This window comes from Lithobates pipiens, unplaced genomic scaffold, assembly GCF_037356315.1.
Source record: "Lithobates pipiens isolate NorthernLeopardFrog02 unplaced genomic scaffold, aLitPip1_a1.2 Scaffold_16, whole genome shotgun sequence".
Lineage (NCBI taxonomy): Eukaryota > Metazoa > Chordata > Amphibia > Anura > Ranidae > Lithobates > Lithobates pipiens.
Window position 1 is genome coordinate 7,841,276 of NW_027507748.1, and position 13,600 is coordinate 7,854,875.

The 13,600-nt window shown below is 52.3% G+C and overlaps 1 protein-coding gene across 1 annotated transcript; it reads left to right on the plus strand.

The window, feature by feature from the left end:
* Window positions 1-2,723: 2,723 nt before the first annotated feature.
* On the plus strand, window positions 2,724-12,152 carry LOC143981575 (CD48 antigen-like). The gene is made up of 3 exons (XM_077479540.1): window positions 2,724-2,827; window positions 8,741-9,031; window positions 11,033-12,152. The coding sequence occupies exons 1-3, from the start codon at window positions 2,758-2,760 to the stop codon at window positions 11,188-11,190; spliced, it is 519 nt and encodes a 172-aa protein (XP_077335666.1). The 5' UTR covers window positions 2,724-2,757; the 3' UTR covers window positions 11,191-12,152.
* The last annotated feature ends 1,448 nt before the right edge of the window (window positions 12,153-13,600 follow it).

A 13,600-nucleotide genomic window follows, 5' to 3' on the forward strand; every position in this document is an offset into this window, starting at 1 on the left:
CCACCACCAGCAACGATCCCCCTCCCCAACAAAGATCACCTCCTCCACCACCAGCAACGATCCCCCTCCCCAACAAAGATCACCTCCTCCACCACCAGCAACGACCCCCCTCCCCAACAAAGATCATCTCCTCCACCACCAGCAACGACCCCCCTCCCCAACAAAGATCACCTCCTCCACCACCAGCAAAGATCCCCCTCCCCAACAAAGATCACCTCCTCCACCACCAGCAACGATCCCCCTCCCCAACAAAGATCACCTCCTCCACCACCAGCAAAGATCTCCCTCCCCAACAAAGATCACCTCCTCCACCACCAGCAAAGATCCCCCTCCCCAACAAAGATCACCTCCTCCACCACCAGCAAAGATCCCCTCCCCAACAAAGATCACCTCCTCCACCACCAGCAAAGATCCCCCTCCCCAACAAAGATCACCTCCTCCACCACCAGCAAAGATCTCCCTCCCCAACAAAGATCACCTCCTCCACCACCAGCAACGATCCCCTTTCCCAACAAAGATCACCTCCTCCACCACCAGCAACGATCCCCCTCCCCAACAAAGATCACCTCCTCCACCACCAGCAACGACCCCCCTCCCCAACAAAGATCATCTCCTCCACCACCAGCAACGACCCCCCTCCCCAACAAAGATCACCTCCTCCACCACCAGCAAAGATCCCCCTCCCCAACAAAGATCACCTCCTCCACCACCAGCAACGATCCCCCTCCCCAACAAAGATCACCTCCTCCACCACCAGCAACGATCCCCCTCCCCAACAAAGATCACCTCCTCCACCACCAGCAACGACCCCCCTCCCCAACAAAGATCATCTCCTCCACCACCAGCAACGACCCCCCTCCCCAACAAAGATCACCTCCTCCACCACCAGCAAAGATCCCCCTCCCCAACAAAGATCACCTCCTCCACCACCAGCAACGATCCCCCTCCCCAACAAAGATCACCTCCTCCACCACCAGCAAAGATCTCCCTCCCCAACAAAGATCACCTCCTCCACCACCAGCAAAGATCCCCCTCCCCAACAAAGATCACCTCCTCCACCACCAGCAAAGATCCCCTCCCCAACAAAGATCACCTCCTCCACCACCAGCAAAGATCCCCCTCCCCAACAAAGATCACCTCCTCCACCACCAGCAACGATCCCCTTTCCCAACAAAGATCACCTCCTCCACCACCAGCAACGATCCCCCTCCCCAACAAAGATCACCTCCTCCACCACCAGCAACGACCCCCCTCCCCAACAAAGATCATCTCCTCCACCACCAGCAACGACCCCCCTCCCCAACAAAGATCACCTCCTCCACCACCAGCAAAGATCCCCCTCCCCAACAAAGATCACCTCCTCCACCACCAGCAACGATCCCCCTCCCCAACAAAGATCACCTCCTCCACCACCAGCAACGATCCCCCTCCCCAACAAAGATCACCTCCTCCACCACCAGCAACGACCCCCCTCCCCAACAAAGATCACCTCCTCCACCACCAGCAACGACCCCCCTCCCCAACAAAGATCATCTCCTCCACCACCAGCAACGACCCCCCTCCCCAACAAAGATCACCTCCTCCACCACCAGCAAAGATCCCCCTCCCCAACAAAGATCACCTCCTCCACCACCAGCAAAGATCCCCCTCCCCAACAAAGATCACCTCCTCCACCACCAGCAAAGATCCCCTCCCCAACAAAGATCACCTCCTCCACCACCAGCAAAGATCCCCTCCCCAACAAAGATCACCTCCTCCACCACCAGCAACGACCCCCCTCCCCAACAAAGATCACCTCCTCCACCACCAGCAACGACCCCCCTCCCCAACAAAGATCACCTCCTCCACCACCAGCAAAGATCCCCTCCCCAACAAAGATCACCTCCTCCACCACCAGCAACGACCCCCCTCCCCAACAAAGATCACCTCCTCCACCACCAGCAACGACCCCCTCCCCAACAAAGATCACCTCCTCCACCACCAGCAACGATCCCCCTCCCCAACAAAGATCACCTCCTCCACCACCAGCAACGACCCCCCTCCCCAACAAAGATCACCTCCTCCACCACCAGCAACGACCCCCCTCCCCAACAAAGATCACCTCCTCCACCACCAGCAAAGATCCCCCTCCCCAACAAAGATCACCTCCTCCACCACCAGCAACGATCCCCCTCCCCAACAAAGATCACCTCCTCCACCACCAGCAAAGATCCCCTCCCCAACAAAGATCACCTCCTCCACCACCAGCAACGATCCCCCTCCCCAACAAAGATCACCTCCTCCACCACCAGCAAAGATCCCCCTCCCCAACAAAAATATCACTCTCCTCCCTCCCCCACCAATGATAATAAGGTCTGAGGTTGTGATAATGAGGTGGGGGGAGGGGTATATATAATCTATAGATGACATGTAGTCATCTCCTCCTCACCGGAGAGTGACAGAGGCCATCGCCGCCCCTCTGTCTCTCTGTGTACTTCAGTGAGGGGCGGGGTCTCTCTGTGTACTTCGGGGAGGGGCGGGGTCTCTCTGTGTACTTCGGGGAGGGGCGGGGTCTCTCTGTGTACTTCGGGGAGGGGCGGGGTCTCTCTGTGTACTTCGGGGAGGGGCGGGGTCTCTCTGTGTACTTCGGGGAGGGGCGGGGTCTTTCGGTTTACACACAGGGAGGGACGGAGTCTCTCAGGAGCGTCTTTCTAGTTTCGCTTTCGTTCTGACGTCACATCCGGAGCTCTGCCGGAAGTATGAGGGTGTTTGTGTCGGATGAAGATGTCTGGTTACTGGAGGCTGACAGTCTTATTCACCCTCCTGGGGGTATTACTCGGTGCCCGGGGTGAGTGTTCCGTATGGGGGCCCTTTTACTCAATGCCCGCGGTGCCTATATTGGCCCTTCTGCTGTGTACTGGGGCCCGTGTTGTTTATAGGAGACCCCCCCCCAACAATATATATATATATATATATATATATATATATATAAATATATATTTTTTTTTTATACACCCTAGAGAGAATAAAATGGTGGTTGTTGCAATATTTTATGTCACACTGTATTTGCCCAGCGGTCTTTTTAATGCAATTTTGTTGCAAAAATTACTTTTTATTTTTTAATTTAATTTATTTTTTTTTAAAAAGGGATAACTTTACTGTTTATTTTTTTTTGAATTTTTTATATAATGTGAAACATTTTACATTGCGAGAATCGTGGTCCTTTTTTTTATTCTAAGCAAAAAAAATTGTGATTCTAATTTTTGCCAGAATTATGTAGCTCTATTACATGGGGATCACAGGCTCCTCCCATGACGCTCAGAATTGATCGCAGGGCTCCTCCCATGACGCTCAGAATTGATCGCGGGGCTCCTCCCATGACGCTCCAGAAGTGATCGCAGGGCTCCTCCCATGACGCTCAGAATTGATCGCGGGGCTCCTCCCATGACGCTCAGAATTGATCGCAGGGCTCCTCCCATGACGCTCAGAATTGATCGCAGGGCTCCTCCCATGACGCTCAGAATTGATCGCGGGGCTCCTCCAATGACGCTCCAGAAGTGATCGCAGGGCTCCTCCCATGACGCTCAGAATTGATCGCAGGGCTCCTCCCATGACGCTCAGAATTGAGCGCAGGGCTCCTCCCATGACGCTCAGAATTGATCGCAGGCTCCTCCCATGTACACAAGTATCACAGCCTTTGCCATGCCGCTCAGAATTGATCGCGGGGCTCCTCCCATGACGCTCAGAATTGATCGCGGGGCTCCTCCCATGACGCTCAGAATTGATCGCGGGGCTCCTCCCATGACGCTCAGAATTGATGGCGGGGCTCCTCCCATGACGCTCCAGAAGTGATCGCAGGGCTCCTCCCATGACGCTCAGAATTGATCGCGGGGCTCCTCCCATGACGCTCAGAATTGATCGCGGGGCTCCTCCCATGACGCTCAGAATTGATCGCAGGGCTCCTCCCATGACGCTCAGAATTGATCGCAGGGCTCCTCCCATGACGCTCAGAATTGATCGCAGGGCTCCTCCCATGACGCTCAGAATTGATCGCGGGGCTCCTCCAATGACGCTCCAGAAGTGATCGCAGGGCTCCTCCCATGACGCTCAGAATTGATCGCAGGGCTCCTCCCATGACGCTCAGAATTGAGCGCAGGGCTCCTCCCATGACGCTCAGAATTGATCGCAGGCTCCTCCCATGTACACAAGTATCACAGCCTTTGCCATGCCGCTCAGAATTGATCGCGGGGCTCCTCCCATGACGCTCAGAATTGATCGCGGGGCTCCTCCCATGACGCTCAGAATTGATCGCGGGGCTCCTCCCATGACGCTCAGAATTGATCGCGGGGCTCCTCCCATGACGCTCAGAATTGATCGCAGGGCTCCTCCCATGACGCTCAGAATTGATGGCGGGGCTCCTCCCATGACGCTCAGAATTGATGGCAGGGCTCCTCCCATGACGCTCAGAATTGATCGCAGGGCTCCTCCCATGACGCTCAGAATTGATCGCAGGGCTCCTCCCATGACGCTCAGAATTGATCGCAGGGCTCCTCCCATGACGCTCAGAATTGATCTCGGGTTCCTCCGGTTTCCACTGATCATCCTTCAGATGTTTCTGAAGTCCAAGGAATTGTCTGTAGACCTCGGAGACAGGATTGTATGGAGGCACAGATCGGGGGAAGGGCACAGAAACATTTCTGCAGCATTGAAGGTCCCAATGAGCACAGTGACCTCCATCTGTAAATGGAAGAAGTTTGGAACCACAAGGACTCTTCCTAGAACGGGCCACCCGGCCAAACTCAGTGATCGGGGGAGAAGGATCATAATCGGGGAGGTGACCAGGAACCCCGATGGTCACTCTGACAGAGCTCCAATGTTTCTCTGTGGAGAGAGGAGAACCTTCCAGAAGAACAATCATCTCTGCAGCCCTCCACCAATCAGGCCTGTATGGTAAGGTGGTCAGACAGAAGCCACTCCTCAGTAAAAGGCACATGACAGTCCGCCTGGAGTTTGCCAAAAGACACCTGAAGGATCTCAGACCACGAGAAACAAAATTCTCTGCTGTGATGAAACAAAGATTGATCTCTTTGGCCTGAATAGCGTCATGTCTGGAGGAAACCAGGCTCTGCTCATCACCCGGCCAGTACCATCCCTACTGTGAAGCATGGTGGTGGCAGCATCATGCTGTGGGGATGTTTTTCAGTGACAGGGAGAAACTGCCCAAAAATAGGAGTGCCGCGTTTGTAGCATCATCCTCCAAAATGACTTGATGCTCTAATTGGTGCCAAAGTATTGAGCAAAGGCTGTGATCCTTGTGTAAATGGGGGGGGGGAGCCTGTGATCCTTGTGTACATGGGGGGGGGGGAGGAGCCTGTGATCCTTGTGTACATGGGGGCGGGAGGAGGCCTGTGATCCTTGTGTACATGGGGGCGGGAGGAGGCCTGTGATCATTGTGTACATGGGGGGTGAGCCTGTGATCATTGTGTACATGGGGGGGGGGAGCCTGTGATCATTGTGTACATGGGGGGGGAGCCTGTGATCATTGTGTACATGGGGGGTGAGCCTGTGATCATTGTGTACATGGGGGGGGGGGGCCTGTGATCATTGTGTACACGGGGGGGGGGGGGAGCCTGTGATCATTGTGTACATGGGGGGGGAGCCTGTGATCATTGTGTACATGGGGGGGGGGGAGCCTGTGATCATTGTGTACATGGGGGGGGGAGCCTGTGATCATTGTGTACATGGGGGGGGGAGCCTGTGATCATTGTGTACATGGGGGGGGAGCCTGTGATCATTGTGTACATGGGGGGGGGGGGGAGCCTGTGATCATTGTGTACACGGGGGGGGGGGAGCCTGTGATCATTGTGTACACGGGGGGGGGGGGAGCCTGTGATCATTGTGTACACGGGGGGGGGGGGAGCCTGTGATCATTGTGTACACGAGGGGGGGGCTGTGATCATTGTGTACACGGGGGGGGGGGGCTGTGTTGATTGTGTACATGGGGGGGGGGGGGGCTGTGATCATTGTGTACAGGGGGGGGGGGGGGGCTGTGATCATTGTGTACAGGGGGGGGGGGGCTGTGATCATTGTGTACAGGGGGGGGGGGGGGCTGTGATCATTGTGTACACGGGGGGGGGGGGGCTGTGTTCATTGTGTACACGGGGGGGGGGGGCTGTGTTCATTGTGTACACGGGGGGGGGGGGGCTGTGTTCATTGTGTACATGGGGGGGGGGCTGTGATCATTGTGTACATGGGGGGGGGGAGCCTGTGATCATTGTGTACATGGGGGGGGGGGGGAGCCTGTGATCATTGTGTACACGAGGGGGGGGCTGTGATCATTGTGTACACGGGGGGGGGGGGGGCTGTGTTGATTGTGTACATGGGGGGGGGGGCTGTGATCATTGTGTACAGGGGGGGGGGGGCTGTGATCATTGTGTACAGGGGGGGGGGGGGCTGTGATCATTGTGTACAGGGGGGGGGGGGGGCTGTGATCATTGTGTACACGGGGGGGGGGGGGCTGTGTTCATTGTGTACACGGGGGGGGGGGGGGCTGTGTTCATTGTGTACACGGGGGGGGGGGGCTGTGATCATTGTGTACATGGGGGGGGGGAGCCTGTGATCATTGTGTACATGGGGGGGGGGGGAGCCTGTGATCATTGTGTACATGGGGGGGGGGGAGCCTGTGATCATTGTGTACATGGGGGGGGGGGAGCCTGTGATCATTGTGTACATGGGGGGGGGGGAGCCTGTGATCATTGTGTACATGGGGGGGGGGGGGAGCCTGTGATCATTGTGTACATGGGGGGGGGGGGGAGCCTGTGATCATTGTGTACATGGGGGGGGGGAGCCTGTGATCATTGTGTACATGGGGGGGGGAGCCTGTGATTATTGTGTACATGGGGGGGGGGGGAGCCTGTGATCATTGTGTACATGGGGGGGGGGAGCCTGTGATCATTGTGTACATGGGGGGGGGGGAGCCTGTGATCATTGTGTACATGGGGGGGGGAGCCTGTGATCATTGTGTACATGGGGGGGGGGAGCCTGTGATCATTGTGTACATGGGGGGGGGGGAGCCTGTGATCATTGTGTACATGGGGGGGGGGAGCCTGTGATCATTGTGTACACGAGGGGGGGAGCCTGTGATCATTGTGTACATGGGGGGGGAGCCTGTGATCATTGTGTACACGAGGGGGGGGCTGTGATCATTGTGTACACGGGGGGGGGGGGCTGTGTTCATTGTGTACAGGGGGGGGCTGTGATCATTGTGTACAGGGGGGGGGGGGGCTGTGATCATTGTGTACACGGGGGGGGCTGTGTTCATTGTGTACATGGGGGGGGGGCTGTGTTCATTGTGTACATGGGGGGGGGGGGCTGTGTTCATTGTGTACATGGGGGGGGGGCTGTGTTCATTGTGTACATGGGGGGGCTGTGTTCATTGTGTACATGGGGGGTGGGGGACTGTGTTCATTGTGTACATGGGGGGCTGTGTTCATTGTGTACATGGGGGGGCTGTGTTCATTGTGTACATGGGGGGTGGGGGGGCTGTGTTCATTGTGTACATGGGGGGTGGGGGGGCTGTGTTCATTGTGTACATGGGGGGTGGGGGGGCTGTGTTCATTGTGTACATGGGGGGGGGGGGGGCTGTGTTCATTGTGTACATGGGGGGGGGGGGGGGGGGGCTGTGTTCATTGTGTACATGGGGGGGGGGGGGGGGGGGCTGTGTTCATTGTGTACATGGGGGGGGGGGGGGGGGGGCTGTGTTCATTGTGTACATGGGGGGGGGGGGGCTGTGTTCATTGTGTACATGGGGGGGGGGGGGGGGCTGTGTTCATTGTGTACATGGGGGGGGGGGGCTGTGTTCATTGTGTACAGGGGGGGGGGGGGCTGTGTTCATTGTGTACATGGGGGGGGGGGGCTGTGTTCATTGTGTACATGGGGGGGGGGGGCTGTGTTCATTGTGTACATGGGGGGGGGGCTGTGTTCATTGTGTACATGGGGGGGCTGTGTTCATTGTGTACATGGGGGGACTGTGTTCATTGTGTACATGGGGGGGGCTGTGTTCATTGTGTACATGGGGGGGGCTGTGTTCATTGTGTACATGGGGGGGGGGGGGCTGTGTTCATTGTGTACATGGGGGGGGCTGTGTTCATTGTGTACATGGGGGGGGGGGGGCTGTGTTCATTGTGTACATGGGGGGGGAGCCTGTGCTCCTTTTTTCATTGGGATTTCTTTCCTTTTTTTAATAAAGCAAAATTCTCTCACGTTGTCATTATCGGATTGTTTTGTGAATTTTTGAGGACAATAATGAATTGAATCCATATTGGAATAAGGGCTACAACATAGCAAAAATGTGGAACAAGTGAAGCGCTGTGAATACTTTCCGGATCGGCGTATACCGCCTAGGTTAGCGGTCTCAACCTGGCGGCCCTCCAGATGTCTGTGAAAACACAAGTCCCATCATACCTCTTCCCGGGGAGTCATGCTTGTAACTGTCAGCCTTGCAATGCCTCCTGGGACTTGTAGTTTTGCAACAGCTGGAGGGCCGCCAGTTTGAGACCCCCCCTGGCCTAGAAGATCTGTATATACCATATAGAGGGTGATGGTTGGCTGACGTATCTCATACACACTGAGCTCAGGACCCCGGTGCTGCAATGCTGGCAGCCCCCCCCCCCCACAAATCCTCCTGATATGTAGGTGTAGCCCCTCCCCCCATCATCCTGTGTTCTGTACACAATTTAACTCTTTCCTCCTCTCTCTGCAGCTCAACAAACAGTCCTAAAATTGGTGGGAAGTGAAGTCACTCTGGAGCCAAAATACACCGGAAATCCCACAGAGATCAACTGGAAGATAAATGGTGACAAGCTGGTGGACATGGAGCTGAACTCCCAGGATGAGCCCATATTTTACCGTCTTCAGGACAGAGCGACTATTGATAGAACCAATGGAAGGCTGACCATAAAGAACCTGACTACAGAGGACTCCGGGTTCTACAGGGCGGAGGTGTTGGTGAATAGTATTTATCAGTACACAGATATAACCCTCACTGTACGAGGTAAGTCTTTACCATTGGCTACAAGTAATCACATGGTACCGGGTGCTGTGATTGGTCCTGGTACCATGTGACAGCCTGTGGGCCAAACAGTCCTGAATAGAAGCCATTCATGGCGGTTTTGTTTACGTTGTAATCATGTGATTGTTATGGGATGGCGCCTCTGCGTGTCTCCGGGGGTTGTTCCTGTGCCAGGAAACGTGCCAGTACATCACCTGGCTGTGCTGCCCGTCCGCTGTGAATATAATGTGGGGGGCAAGTGGTGAAAAGGCATCAAAACCCCAACAATGTACTTCTCTTATGTGATCCCCTCTATACCACGGAAAGCATTTTGTTTTCCACTGATCAGCCGTAACATTATGACCACCGGCAGGTAAAGTGATCACATTGATCTGGTTACAATGTTTCCTGCAGGCAGGTGCCGTATATCGGGCGGAGCTCACACCTGAGCGTTGTTTTCTGGTGGGGTTTCACATGTTTTTTTTTTTTGCGTGACTTTTTGAGCTTTTGGCATTTTTATTAGTCTTTAGAGAAAACTATCATCTGTTGCTAGGGATTTCAGCTTTTATTTTCTATGTTTTGTTTATTTCATTAGGGTAAGGGGGGGTTAAAGAGATTGTAAACTCTCATTTTTTTAAAAGAAAAACACAAAAAAACATGTTCTACTTGCCTGCTCTGTAATTGGATTTGCACAGAGCAGCCCCCCGATCCTCCTCTTCTGGGGTCCCTCTTCTGCTCTCCTGGCCCCTCCCACCTGTTGAGTGCCCCCACTCCCACAGCATGCAGCTTTCTATGGGGGGGCGCCCAAGCCGAGCCACGGCTCCTGTCCTCCAGCTGTTGTGGAACTACAAGTCCCATGAGGCATTACAAGGCTGACAGTTACACGCATGACTCCCCCAGGCAGAGGCATGATGGGACTTGTAGTTCTGTAACAGCTGGAGGGCCGCAGGTTGAGCACCCAATACCCAAGTAATAATAAAAAAATAAAAAAACACTGAGACATGCTGGAAAACCTAGCAACAAATTATGCAACAGATAATAGTTTTCTCTACTGCCTGATAAAGAAAAAAAATAAATGACAGCTGAAAAATGGTGAAAAGCACTCAGACGCTATGCTCAGGTGTGAATGCAGCCTTACTGCGGAGGTGTCACTGTGACAGGAAGTGAGGAAGAATCTCCCCAATGGAATCACAGTAATAATAACCTGACAGAAGTATGAAGGCCCCTCCCACAGAGGGCGGAGTCCGCTTTGCTGAGTGGGTGATCTGTCCGCTGAGCAGGCAAATGGCGGATCTGTGTCCATTCAGATTATGTAGAGCTGACCTGGACACGGCCTGCTCTGCTGTATGGGCAATCGTTTGTAAATGGATTGGCTATCTGTATACACCCGACTGCCCTTGATCCGATCCACCTGAATGGAGGGGAATGGTGTGAGTGTGTTGTTTTTTTTGTGGATGGGATTGGAGCCGCCATTGTCAGCCCAGCCTCCATGGAACCTTTAGGAGTTCCTCTAGACTGAGCCGGGGTCTCCAAACTATGGCCCTCCAGTTGTTCAGGAACTACAATTCCCATCATGCCCGGTCATGTCTGTGAATGTCGGAGTCTTACAATGCATCATGGGATGTTCTTCAACAGCTGGAAGGCCGTAGTTTGGAGATCTCTGCTCTAGGAGTTCTATGAACTGTGACTGATTGACCTCCCGTTGGCTGGTCCAGGACCGATACCACTTGATGACTGCAGGACACCAACCGCCAGCCATTGTCTGGATGTGCGTTTTCCTTAATCACCTACAATAGTTTTGTTTTATCACAGATTCTCCAAGACCTGAGAATAATTTCAAGGGTTCCTCTGGGTTGTAAAGGTCGGGATGTTGCTTTACAGATCCCATTATGCCAGCTTCTCCATAGACATGAAATGTACTCCACAGAGGGAAGGAAGGAAGTCTGGGTATAGATGGAGCGGGTGATGGAGATCTCATCCTCATGTCATATTCTTTTCTTTCAGCTTGTCCTGATGAGCCCAACATCACCGATCAATCTACTGAGGAGAATATTGTACTATACTGTGAAAGCTCCACTCCGGGTGTCACCTATAAATGGTTTAACCAGACAGAATCCGTGGGCAACAAACAATCGTACTCCGAACCCCCGACCCGAAAATGATGTGACTCTGACCTGTGTTGTGTATAATGAAGTGTGTAAGAAGAATTCCTCTATAATAATCCCCTATACTCCTCCTCCAGGTGGGTCCCGGCGACGGCCAGTGATGTCTATAAAGAAAATCTCACCCTCAATACTCACCGACATCTTTCCTGATCAGATATAACAGAGTATATATCACTTCCTCTGTATACCTGTCATCAGAGAGTCAGAGGTGTGACTCCGCCTCCTACATACTGATTGGTTACTTCTACCTGTGTGTGATCCTGATCTCCTCCTCATTGTTCTGTACATCACCTCTCTCCTCTCTATGATCATCACCCCCATCATCTCATACTTCTACCTGTGTGTGATCCTGATCTCCTCCTCATTGTTCTGTACTTCACCTCTCTCCTCTCTATGATCATCACTCCCATCATCTCATACTTCTACCTGTGTGTGACCCTGATCTCCTCTTCATTGTTCTGTACATCACCCGTCTCCTCTCTATGATCATCACTCCCATCATCTCATACTTCTACCTGTGTGTGACCCTGATCTCCTCCTCATTGTTCTGTACATCACCCGTCTCCTCTCTATGATCATCACTCCCATCATCTCATACTTCTACCTGTGTGTGACCCTGATCTCCTCCTCATTGTTCTGTACTTCACCTCTCTCCTCTCTATGATCATCACCCCCATCATCTCATACTTCTACCTGTGTGTGACCCTGATCTCCTCCTCATTGTTCTGTACTTCACCTCTCTCCTCTCTATGATCATCACTCTCATCATCTCATACTTCTACCTGTGTGTGACCCTGATCTCCTCCTCATTGTTCTGTACTTCACCTCTCTCCTCTCTATGATCATCACCCCCATCATCTCATACTTCTACCTGTGTGTGATCCTGATCTCCTCCTCATTGTTCTGTACTTCACCTCTCTCCTCTCTATGATCATCACTCCCATCATCTCATACTTTTTATTTTTTTATTTTTATTTTTTTATTAAATCTTTTTATTTTATAAAATGTACTTACCGTTAACAAGAATAAAGAAACTACCAAGAGATCTTACACAATTCCATCAGTGTCACAATAATAGCTCCCTACATACATTATTCTTTCTATAACCCTTTAAACCCCTCCCCCCCCTTTCCCTCCTAGTGCCTTATCTTTCAACCACCTTTTTACTGTGCCTTAATTTTTTGTGAAATTCGTAAACAATAAATATATTACCATTATCCTTTCCCTCACATAGATTACTTTGTCACCCTTCTAATCTATTCTCCCTTCCTGATATCATCCCCTCAGTGTTTAATTCTCTCTTGCCATGTGCCCATTGATACCCTTTATGGTGGACAACCCATTTTATCCACCCATGGTGTCCACAACTTTAAAAAAACCACCAAAGTTCCTTCTTCTAGTGTATATCACTTTTATATAGTATCATCCATTCTTCACACGTGGGGGGATCTTACCGATTGCCAGTTCTGGGCTATTAACTTTCGTGCCTGAAATAGGCCCCTTATCACTGCTATTTTAACTTTTCCCGCCATCTTCCTGTCTTCTATTTTTCCCAATAAGCATATCTCCTCCCCCCGGGTTAAGCATGGTCCCAAAAGTATTGTTAATAACTTCCACTATTCCTGTCCAGTACCTAAATAATTTTGGGCACTTCCACATCGTATGTATCAAATCCCCAGTTTCTTGACATCTTGGACATTTAGTGTTGTCTCTTCCATATTCCCTAAATAAATTTTAGATCTTTTTGAACCATTCCATTCTTATCCAAACTGGGGCGTTGTGTAAATAATACAACAACTGGGGCATCCAGACCATTTTAATTAATTCTACCAGCTTCTGACAAAGGTAAATGTTTCCAAATGTCCCGCTTCTGACTAAATCTAAACAGGAGGGGAGCAAGATTATCTTTTATGTATTGGTTTGGGTCCCTTGTTAGCCATATTCCCAAGTATTTCCTTCTGTCTACCACCCGCAGTTGAGCTGCAGGCGGCAGAGAGCTTATTGGGTCTACCGGCAGCAATGCAGACTTCTCCCAATTAATTACCAACCCCGATATCCGTCCGAAGTTTTCCACTATATTCATGGCCATCACTAAGGATACATCTATATCCCCAAGAAAGAACAGGATATCATCTGCGTATAATGCAATCCTGTCTTCACCCGCTTCTCTTTTAAATCCCTGTATCACCCCTGCTGCTCTAATGGTTCAATTGCCAAAGCGAACAATGGGCGACAGGGGACATGCCTGTCATGTGCCCCTCTCAAGTTCTATCGGGTCAGAGTACATGTTGTTCATTTTTAGTTTTGCTCTAGGGGTCCTATAAAGTGCTTTTACCCAACCTATAAAGGTGGGTCCGAGCCCAAACATCTCCAGAGCCCGCCATAGATACCCCCACTCCAAGCTATC

Coding starts and splice junctions, on each gene's coding strand:
- LOC143981575 (XM_077479540.1), top strand. CDS start 2,758: ATGAAGATGTCTGGTTACTGGAGGCTGACAGTCTTATTCACCCTCCTG. Junction 2,828..8,740: donor GGTATTACTCGGTGCCCGGG/GTGAGTGTTCCG, acceptor CTCTCTCTGCAG/CTCAACAAACAGTCCTAAAA. Junction 9,032..11,032: donor TATAACCCTCACTGTACGAG/GTAAGTCTTTAC, acceptor CTTTTCTTTCAG/CTTGTCCTGATGAGCCCAAC.